General features: G+C 36.2%; 1 protein-coding gene across 1 annotated transcript; it reads right to left on the bottom strand.

The window, feature by feature from the left end:
* Positions 1-1320: 1320 nt before the first annotated feature.
* LOC144631916 (vacuolar fusion protein CCZ1 homolog) lies at positions 1321-14413 on the bottom strand. Its single transcript, XM_078490491.1, has 17 exons — positions 14330-14413; positions 13561-13658; positions 12348-12441; positions 11772-11849; positions 11464-11511; positions 11142-11225; positions 9591-9642; positions 8914-8992; positions 7451-7495; positions 7266-7347; positions 6693-6754; positions 5626-5737; positions 5168-5201; positions 4902-5010; positions 3941-4084; positions 3055-3182; positions 1321-2493 (listed from the first exon to the last, which is right to left on the bottom strand). Exons 1-17 carry the CDS (start codon positions 14405-14407, stop codon positions 2438-2440), a joined length of 1383 nt encoding a protein of 460 aa, XP_078346617.1. The 5' UTR covers positions 14408-14413; the 3' UTR covers positions 1321-2437.
* Between the last annotated feature and the right edge of the window lie 69 nt (positions 14414-14482).

The raw sequence follows: 14482 nt of genomic DNA, 5'->3' as shown, positions 1-14482 counted from the left end.
GTTTCAATCAAGAGTCTTTTCTACCAATTTTTAATCTTTTGCCAGTTGATTCTCAATTTTTTTGCTTTAGCCGTTTAAAGCTTGATTAACACATCGGCTTGTTTACAATCATGTCGCTTTAGAATATTCTGGACTTCCGGTACGTCACACGCACATGCCAAACATGCCGATTCGCCATTGATTTTCAGCGTTTTTAAAAAAATTTTTTTTTCGTGAAAAAAAAAATCACAAGCGAACAGGAATGTGTGGTGCGATTTGGAATGTCCTTTCTATTGTGCGATTTGGAATGTGCTGTATAAGCAAAAATAATTTTACGCAGGATTTTTTTTTTTCACTTCTCTGGTTGTTGAAACAGTTCAATTGAATCTGATCTATCTTATAAAATATTATTTTTTGGCTTTTAGGTTCCAAAATTTGGTTATGGTGTTTGCTTAAAAAATACATCCCTGACGCCATTTCTATTTATCGGTTTATGTTCTAAAAATGCACCCATGACGGCATTTCTATAACTGAGCTCTGTCCTCTAAAAACTCCTAAAAAAAAAACAACTAGATTACGTCAAGGGGGTTTTCCGTTTCTTGACAGCAATACACCCACGCAATCAAAGTCATTGTTGTGACTTTCTGTGTTGCTGCAATAATTTATGCACTCACCGGAGCGTGCAAGTCTTGTTTAGCTTGTTAAAACGTTTGCGACAACACTGCTGTCTAATTTTTTTAATTTTTCAATCACCTCGTCTGTTAAAAGGATTGTTATTTGTTTTTCATTTTCTTTAGTTTTTTTGTAGGTTGTAAACGCTTTTCCACGAGATCTTTTCAAGTTTTTCTTTACACTCAAGTTAATTTCTCCAGTTCTCCCTCTTCCCATCTTCGTTTACTCAATAAGAGCATTTGTTCAATAGGAATTATTTCTGGCACAGCAATTAAAGGTTTGTTGTAATTTAATACAATGGCGCCATACAACGATTGGTACACTGTCGGGTCCGGCGAAACTGCTTCAGGAAGTTAGGAATGTGAAAGCCACTCACATTTTCCTCCTTTTTTTTACCATTTCCACGCCTGCTTTCCCGATTTTTTTGTTAGTTTTAACCATGCTTTGCATAACGATTGCAGCTTTCTTTTTCTTAAGTTTTCTGGGATTAAACGTCTTTTTTTGCAACTAGTTTCGCGAGGGGGGTAAGAAAGGCGTCTTGCGTTCCGCGCACACTTGTAAATTAGGAGTTGTGGACACAAATTGTGACAAGGAGCGAGGCGAGCCTGGGCGAGCCGAGCGAGTTGTCACGGTTTGTGCCACAACTCCTAATTTACAAGTGTGTCCCCCAGTCAGTACTATAAATACTCAAGCTCACTCTCTTGTTTCACACTAATTGTCTTGGTCTTGCAGCAAACAAAAGAAGCTAATAAAATGTATTGCTCTAGGATCTATTTCATGGGTTAAACAAAGTTACTCAGTCTGTGAATGTACATAGTTACAAAATAGATATTAATTTCACTCTGTTAAACCTTGACATTAATTTTAGAAAATGTTTTAAACAGTAATATGTTTTGCAACTCATTGCGTTTTATCATCATCATCATTATCATCAACATTAAGTCATACCCTTCAGTGTTCTTAAGCTGTCAATTGACATTTATTAGGGCTTTTAACTATATCATTATTACATAATAGCAAACAGGTTACTGCTTTTCCATTTGTTATTCAATCCTGCTCTTACTCAACTGTTTCATCTTGTTTTGGTTTCCTACAGTTTTATAGTTATAGAAACACAGAAACATTTTGCCTTCCCAATTTCAGCTATAATAATGCAAACAAAATTCATCCTATTAGTATTTCCTGTTTCATAGAGTTATAGAAACACAGCTTTCAACCAATTAGAACTCACATTTTCTATAACTATTTAAAATGTATGAATTTACTTATAAACCAGTAGATTAAAGAGTTGAGTAAGAACAGTCCCCAGAAGATCTTCTGGAAATCTCATTTTTAAGTTAATTTCAAATTGCTATTTAAGAAGCTAAAAGATGACAAGATCTAAAGAAATAAACAAGGTTATAATTAGAATAATTTGCTATAAATAAAATCTTTCTTGCAAAACAATATATTTTGCCTGTGTTTTATTGCCAAAAAGCTGAAGATTTGTGTGTCCTCTTGTGAAATTGTGGTCTTGTCTTAGCTTTCAGCAGGGATGTAGCTAAGAAAACACTAAGCTGGCTTATAAACAACCCAGCTGGCTTTTCTGGCCTTGGCAGCTCTAAAAGTTTACCCAAGTCTTTGTTTTCATGTGAAACTTCAGCTGGATTTAAGTTCTCTTTCAGCCAGTGAAATTAGCCGACAGCCGGCCCATAGCAACATCCCTGTTTCAGTATTTCTGTTAGTATGTGACGTATCACTGCCAACCATTAAATGGTTGCATAACATTTTCTTATTTTGGTTTGATCTAGTCCAAGAAGAAGATGTTGTTAAATTGTGTGATACCCAATCTCTTCACTTCCTCTGCAAGACAAATGAAATTAAAAAAAAAAATCAATACCGAAAATTCAAAAATACACATAAATGCCAACTTGTTTACAGAGTACAAAAAATAATAAAAGTTGGCAACACAATCCACCAGATAATTTGCTTTCCAAATTCTAAGACAAACTACATACTGCATACTGAATTATTTATAGCATTCTCCAGCCTTTAAACAACCAGGCCTTCTTCTTTATGAGGTTTGCCAGGTATGGCAATTTTCAATGCCAATGAATAACTCTGAAACAAGTACCTTGTATAATTTAACTGAGTGTAAATTTAAAGTCTGTACTGTAATCTTGACAATGAGTTATGAATCACAAATATTTGAATGTTCACAATGAACAATAGAACTAAGTGAATACAAAATGTCACTTATGTTGATACCTTTTTAAATAACCACGGACTCTAACAGTTGAAATCTATTTGCTTAAAGTTTATTTCAATCCACATGCAGGGGATAAAAGTGTACAATATTGTGTACATCTCTCATGATTATTTTTCCTTCTTGAGGTGACAATAAATTAAATGTGAAAAACTCACCATCAATTTCTATTAGGTTTGCATTCTTTTGGTTTAAGATCACAAATAATTCTCGCTGATCAGATTTTCTTCCAACAATCCAGCAATCTGACATGGTCTTCACAAATGTTTCTCCATCTTCCTGAAAACTTTAGGAAAAAAACACTTGGTCAAGCCAAATTGAATTAATAATTCCAAACTCACTAATAATTCATCAAATTAAATCAGAGAAAATTAGAACCATGATCATGGTAGTTTGGATATATGATCCTAATAAGCATGAATTTTTATGATATTATTTCTCCATTTTCCCCGTAGTTTTAGTTTCGATTACAATGATCAAACACTCAAGAAAGTGTTTCATCACGTTTCCAAACACCTCAAAGTTTGTCATAAATACTCTGCTGCACATCATATTTTCAACTCTCTTTTCAGTGTTTGGAAATGTGAAGAAACATTTCTTGTCATGTTTGAATATAGTACTCCGAATGAAGCAATACTGCTAGTCGGTTTGTGCTAAAGAAATTAGCAGTTTGTCTTGGGCTGGTACAACATTGTTTGGGGTTTTGGGTGGGCTTATAACTTGGAGATCTTATTGGAGGGTGGGGGCTTATCAGCAGTGTGAAAAACCTAAAGGGAAAGGAGCTAACAAGACATGACTTTAAGACTGATGAGGGTACACTGTTTAATGATTGACCTGCACTGAACTTGAAACTTATTCAAGTTACTATAAAAAAGTTTGAGGGGGAAGAATGGGCAGTAGGGGGAGGGGTGGGGTTGGGAGGGTGTAGGACTTTAATCAGAATTTTGTTGTAGTTAGCAGAAAGACGCTATAAACAGGAATTTACAGCAGTTCTTTCGACTGTTAACTGCAATTCTCACAAAATTAATTATTGATTAACTTTACCTTGCGAAGTCTGCACTTATGTCGCCCATGAGTCTCATGATTTCAGGTGCAACACAAGGTAGTGAGGATTTCCTGGAGTGGACAGATGTCTTCTGTGCTAGGTTCATATGGTTGAAGTACAGATATCGATACTGCTGGTCTGAGCTGCAGATTGTTAAGGTAACATCACAAGAGTAAATGGAAGCCTAGAAATTATTGATTATCCTGACCAAAAATTTTTCTGTGTGGCCTAGAACGGTTTATTTAGTAGTCAGGGCTTGGGATCTACCGGTAAATTGCTGATCGTTTAGGTTAAATTGCATTGTGGTCTTGAGCCTACAACAATGTTTTTTACTTTCACCATTTCTGTAAAACAACTTGATGTTGAGTTAGTTAACTCTGTTATATGGTGGTTTTTGCTTTGTCAAAACGCTTAATTTGTGACACACCCCCTAGCGTGGTTCACATCTTTTCACACTTGAGTCAAGTTTCTCCTCGGTGATATCAAGTTCAGCGTCGTCTCAAAGGTCAGTTGTGGTTTCTCCTTGCTGGTTTTACCCTCCCTGGTTTAATTTTTTAGCCTGTTGTTTTCAATAAATTGATCTTTTGCCCCAAACTTGTTGCCTTGCTTTTGTATCTACTAATTAGGAGAAAATCTACTTTTGACGACTGTTTTACTCAGCCAATTTTGGGTGCATTCTCTGTTAGGGGTGGCGAATACCGGTAGTTAATTTTGGGACTTTGCAACACAAGACTGATATCTTTTCTGCAAAACTGAGACTTGCTCAGGTTTGCAAAGAAATCAAGACTCCTAAACAGCACCACAAAAAAATTGAGAGAACAAGACCTGTCAAATTTGACTAAAGTTCCCTTCCAGATGTAAAATGCTTGATGATGTTAAGGTCAGGCAAATAAAGAATAATGCTGAGGGGTAAATGTTGACACATGAAATATTAATTAAAGATAAATTACCAGTAAATACCTTTGCTGCTTTTTTGCACTTTGTTCACCAATAACATTAGCCAGTGTTGTTAGTTGAGGACCAATAAAGTTATCAATTTTTCTGTAGAAGTCCAGAGTAGGATAAGGACCTGAATTTAACAAGCAACTAAATTAATGTATAAATTTATTTTAAATAATGTTCATTAATTAATTACTTAATTAACTTATTGTAATGTAAATCATTAACAATCATGTGACTAGTGGTTCATGCCTGGTTAAATAGAATTAGATGTTGTTATGACTTACCTGAGATCATTAAACATATCGTGGCTTCTAATGCCTGTCCGAAAAAAAAGCAAACAGAAACATCAAAATTAATGCAGCAGAAGATGTAGTGACTTTAAATTAAACAATTAGCAGGCTTGAAATAAATATTGAGCCACTGGTGGGTATTTGGTCAATTTATATTTCAAAATTTTGGGAGAGAAATGCTTTGAAGATCTTGTGTACTCATAGACTACGAGCAGTCCCTATTTTTTCGCAGAGTCTGTCGAGCTTGAAGCGAAATTTTTTTTCGAAGAGTTCTTCGAGCTTATATATAATATTTTTGCTATAAGCTCGACGAACTCTTTGAAAAAAATTCGCTTCAAGCTCGATGGACTCGGCGAAAAAATGGGGACTGCACGTAGTCTAGCGTACTCATCAAATTAAAGCACAATTTATATTGTAAATCACAAACTATTAGGTGATTTGATTAACTGTACCTTGTATACTACTAACACTAGTTCCTCTTGCTCAGAGTCTGTGTTAACAAACATTTTTGGTGGCGTTCTTGGTGTTGGTACATCACCCAGTTCAGTCGGACCTGTTATAAACCTGAAAAGAGAAAGAATATTGTGTGTAACATTTGTTACTAGCAATAACAGTTTGGCTGGTACATCCAGAAAATGTCAAAATTAGCTTTAGGTCAAATTTTTCAACCTAGCTAATTTGTTTTTAACCTAGTTTATTTTTACTAGGTAAATAAGTAGAAAATTAAAATTGCACCACCTCCCCTCCCTTGCTGTCTCTGAATCCCCCCTTCACCATCCTTACTTACCCTCCCCTACCATCTGCTGTTATACCACCCCCCAAGTAGTATCACCTATTTTTTTTTCTTTTTACTAACCTGCACTGGATTTGAACTCTCGACCTTCAGATTTGCTGTCCAACCCCTTATCTACTTCGCCACATGGAAATGTTGGGTGACTCACTATTTTTTTAAAAATATATGACTCCAATCCAAACCCTAACCCTGATAATAACCATAAATTTTACCTAGGTTGAAAAAATAACCTAGGTTAAAAAAAATTTAACCTGAATTTAAATTTGACCTGTAACATATATATATATATATATATATATATATATATATATATATATTTGGTATGAAACATTCACCCCACCCCTCTTGGCTTTTGTGCCCAAGCCATCAGAGTTTCCAATGACCCTCTGTTGTGTAAGTATGGACATTTGTTTACCACACATTAGCAAGTTGGACCTGATGAGTACTAGATGGCTGCATTGCTATCAGACTCAACATTTTCTATTCTTTCTGAGTCATACTCTTGAGCTTTCAATGGGAGGTGGTATATCACAAGTGTTAACTAAAGGTAGATAGGGAAAACAAGGGCCGCAGGAAGCTTCACATTTGCTGTCTTTGTAGAACTTTCAGTGGACAAATAGTCAAGCATAGATCAGAATATCCCATTTCTACTCCGTTTGCTGTCTCTGACATCCTTTGCTATTTTTCTCTAAGCTTAATTAAGTTGTGATGTCATTAAATTAGTACCTTCCATGATGTGACTTGGGTTGGACAACAACATAACCTTGTGATCTTGGATTTTCCATACTCTGTGAAAATAGTTTATAAATATTAGCATGTTAAATAAATTAACCCCTTCAATAATTATTTCAAGCTACTCTTCTTAGATTACGTGTTTACTAATATTTTGTGCATGTGACGTTTTTGAGTAAGCTGCCATGACTCACTGGTGGATAAGTTAGTAAGCTAAGGAAAGATAGGAGAAACCCTTTGTCTTGAAGCATTAAAGAAGAAGAAACCTCATTTTAAATTAAGTGAATCGCTTATTATTTTTAAACGCAAAATGAAAACTTATCTTTTAAATCAGTTTTTAATGTCATAAACTCTACAGGTGTTTATATAGTTTTTATTTAGCAATTACTTTTTAGACAATATTTAGCACTTCTAAGTATTTTTTTATATCATTGTAAATAATTTTATCAATAATTTTTTATAGCCAATTTATTATATTTATTGTATTTTTGTTTTTCATTGTCTCTGAAAAGCCCCCATGCCATGGGGAGAGGACAATAAAATTTGTATTGTATTGTATTAGCTTACCTCTAGATCTATTGTTGAAGGAAACAAACTTGTCACCAAGTATTTGTACATTGTACGCATATCCTCTTGTTCAAGACCACTCCTATATGGCCAAAGAAACAATTAGTTATTAACTTCTTAAGTAGCGATCTAACTGGGTTTTAACCACAAACGTCCCCTTCAAAAAGTACAACTCTGCTACTTACCAAACAAGTTTTTCGGAATACAGAAAAGCAGTATATCTTATTTGGCTGAAAGAAAAGTGAAATATCATCAATGGTTGTCTCAAAGTGAAGTGAAGTCTCCTTTATCAGCTACCCAAGGGAAATGGGCCCTTGACAGGGCAGAATGAATACCACACATGTAAGAGGGAGGCAGAAAATGATTGAACTCTTAAATAATCCATCAAGTTATAACAAAGAAAATCATAACCACAAAGAAGGTTTGGATACCCAGTCTTAGTTAGCATAGATTTTCATGAACTTATTTCTCTGTTTACTCCGTAGTTTTTGTTTCAATTGAGAAGATGTATCAAACACTCGAGACAGTGTTTCATTGGCTATCCAAACGTTTGTCAAAAATACTCCAGTGCCGCGCATCATATTTTTTAACTCTCATCTCAGTGTTTGATATCCTGATGAAAAACTGTCCCCATTCAGTTTGATATATTACCTAAAAACCAGCCATAATGCTAGATCTATGGAAATGCAAGTGGGGGTGCCAAGGTAATTGGTAGCAGATTACAAGTACAACTGCCCATTGCACACCTATGCAGATCATCTTTACAGTAGTCCAGCAGCTCTCATAAGCTTGTAGTTGTCTTGGTCTTCTAGTGATGCAGTTCTGTTGCTATTGTTTTGGGGGTTTAAGGGGCATCATTCTTGTTGTTTGTTCAATATTATTGTTCTCTCAAAGGAGAGAACAATACATCCCATACATGAGCTATATAGGTATGTGCCGCTGTGAAGGGTATGGTTTTCAAGCAGTTTAGTCTGGGATAGGGAATAGAAATCAGCGAGTTTTGGTCTAGAATAGGGGATCATTTGTCAGAAAACTGATCAGTAGTATGAGGAATTAAGTCCAGAATAGGAATAGAAACTCGGAAGAGGAAGAGACGTTCTTAAACGTAAAAAATCATCGCGGCAACGTTGTTGACAGATGGTTTTCCATTTAAAACAAAAATAGTGACACAGTTCTGAAAATGGCAAGTCTGGGATAGGGTAGCGATTTTCGGTGTTTAGTCTAGTAAAGGGTTGCGAAATCAGCTGAACAGGGTCTAGTATAGGGTAAGGGTTTCGACGTCCCAGCGGCACACCCCCACCCAAAAATATATAGAGTACCCCCCCCCCCCCCGGGGAGAGCCCTCCTTTCAGGTGAGACCTTGCGAGAGCTGCTGTAGACCCAACCCAAACTTTGAGGCTCTCATGCAATCTCTTCTACTCCATGTGGGGTAGCTTGGGGAGAGCTAATATAACAGGCCAAAATAATGTCTGCATAATCTTAAAACAACTTTGCAGTTATTAACTGATAATTTTTGTCTTAGAATCATCCTTCTTTTTATTAAGTAAAATTAATTAAAACTTTAAAATTTTCAAGCAATAATCCCATTCAACTTGGCTCTTCCCAACAGAGATAAAATTGTGTTACAGAGCACTCAACCAACATTTACCTGAATGAATGCTCTATCACATTTATGAATGATTGGATCCTAAGAAATGTGTTTTTGTCCAGTGGTAGGAAGTTTATCCCTGCAAATACAAATGATTACCTTTAGGATATTCCGGCAGTTTTTATTGTAGTTAGTTTTATAGTCATTTTCCCCACAGTTTGGTAATATGGTAATAAAATCCTAGAACTATAGGCATGCAATGCGTGCAGAGGCCTAGGTTCCTGCAGTCCTTTGCCTTGGGTACAAGTAAATATTAATAGCGTGGACCTTCAGATCAGAGTATGAGTACAAGATCGAGACAGTGTGACTTTCGAATTTCAATCAGTTGTTATGTTCCCAGAGCCCTCACTCCTCCCTGATGCTTACCAGTTGAATTAAAGAGGCCACAGCAATAACTGCACCAAAATGCCTCAAATTGAAAGCATAAACACTAGATTGAAAAGTTGTACTCATACTCAATCTCGTACTCTTACTCTGATATAAAGATCCCCATATGCACTTTAATCCTTCAGTCAGCCTAACAATATTCAGGAAGAGTACTCTCAAAATTAATATAAACTTCTCTAACAAAAACCATGGTTTACTGTCAATGCCTTTATTGGACTAAAAAGTTTTAGACATGGGATTCTGATTTTCAACTACTTTACAATTCTCAAGAATTCAACTGTTTAACTTACCTGAAAACACATCCAGGAGATCAAACTGAGAGAAATTTAGAGTCTGTAAATACTGCCCAGGAAGATAATTGTTTAAAAAAATAAATCAGTATTAATCACCAACAATAAATGGGTAGTTCCATAAATTATCCATACCTCCCCCACAGAAGGGATTTTTCTTAAGATTCCCCACCCCTCTCGAAATTCCAGTTAAGCTTCATACATTTTCTTAAAGCTTTTGGTCTTTGAGAGCCACCCCACCCCCAGGAATTTTCAATCCGTTCTGGGCAGTATGGGCATTTTCTGGAATCACACTATTACCAGTGACACAAGAAAAGGAACTTTCAATTGATGTTTTCTAAAATCAGATAATGGTAGCCATAAAGCCTGGGCCAAACGAGGATGAGAGTTGATGAGAGTTGACGCTCTTAAGAGTCTTTAAACTCTTATTGACTCTCGTGAAAATTTGAACATGTTCAATGTCGATGAGAGCACATGAGAGTCAATATGAATGCATGAGGGTTTCAGGCCAAAAAAGAGCAAGTGTTTGAACTCTCATCCTTATCTAGCCCAGGCTTAACAAATTGGCTAGGTTGTTTTCCTTGATTTGAGTAGAAAATCAAGGTCTAAATCTGGTAAATGTGATTCAAACCAATAGCCAAATTACAGGCCTGGAGTTTTAATAAAATTTGGAGTAGGCAGCTGGTTAAAGTAAAGTAAGCCACTGTTTGATGTTTAAAAGAATCTTTCTTCAATGACTTCAATTTAGGGAAAAAAGTAGCTACCCTAAATGATCTTATAAACGCCCACTCTCAAATAAACGCCTCGTATCTAATAAACGCCTCCCCCTGAAGTGCAAAGTTTGTATTAGACACTCCTCTAATAAACGCCCTGTCTCTAATAGACGCCCCCTCCAAAAATCATCTCAAAAACCAAGAAAAATGCTCCATAGAGTAAAATCACGCAATAAAGTTAGTTTTTTGCTTGTCTGGGACATTGAAGAGGCCAACGTGGTTGACCCTGATGACAATAAAACCGTCGATATCAAACTATGAACTTCGATCTCTAGGTTTTGCATTAGCGCAGATTAGATTAGTCTCCTACTCACCAACTCTGTTATGTATCGTATTCTTACTCCACTAGAAAACTACCCATCCTATTTGTTTTGTTGACATTGTTTCTGTTAAATTGAAATAAATGCCTCTCTCTAATAAATGCCTCATATCTATTTAACGCCTCCCCTAGGGCCCCAAAAATTTAATAGACGCCCCTGGCGTTTATTAGATCATTTACAGTAAGTTTCTCTGAGTGAAGTAAAAAGAAAGTAGCTGACACTTAACTTTTCATAAGTCGATCGCTTATTGAAGGCACCAGAAAGCACCAGTTCTGTGTTTAAACTGTGGTTTATTCACAATATTGTACATGTAACAAAACCACTGCGTAATGAATAGGTGTTTACAGTTCCAGTGTAAATCTCATTTCAACAAAATAATTATTGTCATAAACCATTGTTAAATTAAGGTTAGTACAGTCTACATAATCAGTGCCTCATACAAAACAGGAAATACTTACAGAAGTATAGAAATGTTCCACTCTCTTGCACAGAGCTTCAAGGTTGTGTGTCTTTAAAATGTATTCGAATGTGCCATTGAAAAGCTGAAAAACATTATTAAATTTTATTACCAGCACATGTTTTCTCAGACTGCTGAAAACATTCATGTGCAGGGTTACACCAACTGAGCTAAAAGACAAATGACTGCCAGATATATGTGGCATTATGTCAGATTATAAGATCTGATAAGTACCTTTTTGAGGCCTTCCAAGGGGTTTTTTTTTTTTTGTAGTAAATATGCAAAAATTTTATCTTATAATTGCCATTTGCTTTCCTTGTTACCTTGAACATTTTGTAGGCTTGCTTCAATACTGCATCGAGAACAGAATCCTGTTTTCAAAAAATAAAATAAAATAACTGAAAGTTAGCTTAAGTTAACAATAATAAATATTTATTAATAAAACATAATGTAGGGAAGGGAGTAATTCCTGGGGTCTTCCCTATAAATAGATGACAGCAGTGCTCTTCAGTCACTTTGAAAAGGACTCCCTAAAAGATACCAGAATCTTGTTTTGTAGGAGTACCCCATCATTTTTATAAGGGAGCCCCAGTCCCCAGTAATAACATAGGAGGGCATCATTAATACTCACCAAAACATCTTCATCGTGGTATTCAATGATCATCTTGCCATCCTTAGCCATCTTCTCACTGAAGGGAATGCTGACTGTCTGTGGAAAGGACACAGTCTAATTTGTTACCACCGTTTGCATTGATACGTGAAGCCAGAAATCAAAACACCCGTGGAAACATTTCTAAGATTTCCATCAATCAAAGTTTGAAGGGGTTTCTCACAACATCTCGCCCGAGCGATCATTTAAGTGAACTGTTGATAAATAAATTTTATTCCTCGGCCAGAACTCCTTAAACTGTTTTAACAGGTCTATATTAAACTCTTTTGTAGCTAAGTTGTCAAAAGGGCTCAATAAGAGATCTGAATTAATCACCAAGTGCAGGCATGAAAACAAGTGCCAAGTGCAGGCATGAAAACAAGCTCAAACTGCCCTCCATGATTGTAGTTAAAATTTTCTTTCGACTGCCATTTACGACACAGTCTGATGATCACCTTGTGTGTGAAACTTAAGTAACTGTCTGTGCAGTCTCCATCTTTTATTAGAGTAAGGTAAGTTAAAAGCCTAAATATTTCCTGGCTACTATATATAACTTACCATGATCATCCAGAATTCTGGTTCAGCTTCAAAGAAGACTTGCCTTGTTTTTTGTGTGTGCAGAGAATTGCAGGGCTTCTCTGGTGAGAATGTCCTGCAAGTTCAAAAAAAAGATATTTTTAAATACACATTGATTCAAGATCAGGAACTCTATGTATTTCCCTTCCACCAAACCACAAAGTTTGCAGAAGAGCCTTTGAAATAGACCATTTTCCTATTCTCGTTATTGGACTGGAACAAACTCGCAATGAAAAGCTAATGTGAGGGAATATCATTAAAAAGAGTATCACATCATTTGCATTTGACAAGATTACTTGCAAGCATTAGCCTCAATTGCAAGCTAGTTCCAACTTGCAATAACAAGAATACGAAAATAGTCTATTAAATAGGATGTTAAATGTGTTACAATTGCATGACTTGTATAACTGAAAAGGTCTTGTGAAAGATAAGCTTTTGGCATCTCGTAACGGCTCATCACTGAGGGCAAACACTTGAAACATCAGCTTTTCCAAATGTTTTATATAATGTTCAGTGTTTTCTTTAGCTTTATCAACTTCCAGTTGATAATCAACTAAGTTTTTTACTTGGCCACCGACACAGCACAACCGTTCCTTTACTAAACTAATAACTTTGTTTGTCTGTTAAGAATCAAGTTACATCTCAAGTTGCATCTCAGACTCAAAGCATGAGAATGTGGTAACTAACTTTTGAGCAATATTATAAAAGTGTATAAAAATGGCAGCTGTCACTGCCTGAAACATACAGAGCCTCTTTGTTTAAGGGTGGATACTCCTAACCACCATATAAATCACTATCCAGTATGACAGTGTATGTTGCTCACTAGTCCTTCTAGATAGTGATTTAGAGCAGTTTTCAATTGAGTGTCGTAAAACCAAAACCAAGGAATCACTCTAGCCATTCACAAAGAGCACAGACAATCCAGTGAATCAATCAAAACTTGAAGCAAATACATGTTGCAGGAACGAAGCACGGGAAAATGTGCACGAGCGAGACATGATTGGTTTTGGTTGTACTTCTGATTGGCTGAAAAAGTGGCGCATGAGTTTTAAACCAATCACTAAGCGTAGTAATTTAGAACCAAAGCAAACGCAAATTACTTTCGACACTCAAGTGAAAACCGCTCTATCTGGTAGTTAGTGTTATCCATTGTTGTTTGGACAGGTGACAGTTGAGAAAAGGAATTTCATCTTACTGTGTAAACTTCACCAATGCCTCGCAGAGTCCAACATTCTTGATTTTCTTGTCTATGTCCTCACCAGTTGGGATGTAAAGAACAATCTTTTCTTTTTCCTGTTGTTCAAGAAAAAACAATCAATCATTGAGCTAAACCAATGCACCTAACAATGTAAAACCCGAGGGGGGGGGGGTCGGGCTAACCACAGGAATTTGATCGTGAGGCCAGTCCCCAGGGTAGGAATTTTGGTGGTACATGATGGGGGGGGTGGGGTTTGGTCCCCACAAAATTTAAAAAGATAAACCCCCTCCCCTTCCCCCGGGGGGGGGGGGGAATTTGACCAAATATTTTGTCCCGGGGGTGGGGAATTTGCCTTTTTTTAAGAAAATGTCAAAATCCCCACCCCATGCCCGACCCTTTCCCTCAGGCTTAACACTGATAGGTGCATAAATAAAAGTTGTTGCTGTAGTACTGAGTGAATTGTCACTACATGAAATTAACCCTTGGGCCACAGAAAAAGATTAACAGATGAATCTTTCTACAACACCCTAAGCAAAATTAACAGACCATTAAACTGTAGAGCAGTGACAACTATCTCCCTCGCAATGTGTATATATGAAAATAAATAAAGAGAAATATAAGCTAAATTGCATGAAATCTAATTTTTCAGACATTTTTAATAGCCCCAGCTGCATGATCGAGAATTCCGATTCATTTTAAGTGCTACTACAATGTAACAGCTATCACAAACAAAACAAACCATTCTCTTTAAAATAAAATCACATACCATCCCTTCCTTTGGACCAAAAGTGGAATTGTAAATAAAGAAATTGACCAGACCAGGCGATGTTTTCATGGCTGCCATCTTGAAACTTTAACTTAGGACAATTTTATGCCAAATACATGACGTAGCTTTATTAGTTGAGAAATACCGCTGATA

Source organism: Oculina patagonica, chromosome 12, assembly GCF_052425735.1.
Source record: "Oculina patagonica isolate OP01 chromosome 12, crgOcupat, whole genome shotgun sequence".
Taxonomy (NCBI): Eukaryota; Metazoa; Cnidaria; class Anthozoa; order Scleractinia; family Oculinidae; genus Oculina; species Oculina patagonica.
The sequence above is the reverse complement of the archived record's forward strand: the minus strand, read 5'-3'. Positions and strand labels throughout refer to the sequence as shown.

Bases quoted from the DNA above. Each gene is read 5' to 3' on its own strand.
- LOC144631916 (XM_078490491.1), bottom strand. From the start codon at position 14,407: ATGGCAGCCATGAAAACATCGCCTGGTCTGGTCAATTTCTTTATTTAC. The intron at 11,512-11,771 runs GTGAGTATTAAT...TTTTGAAAACAG, and splicing joins ACCACGATGAAGATGTTTTG to GATTCTGTTCTCGATGCAGT. The intron at 3,183-3,940 runs GTAAAGTTAATC...TTTTTCCTAAAG, and splicing joins ATAAGTGCAGACTTCGCAAG to TTTTCAGGAAGATGGAGAAA.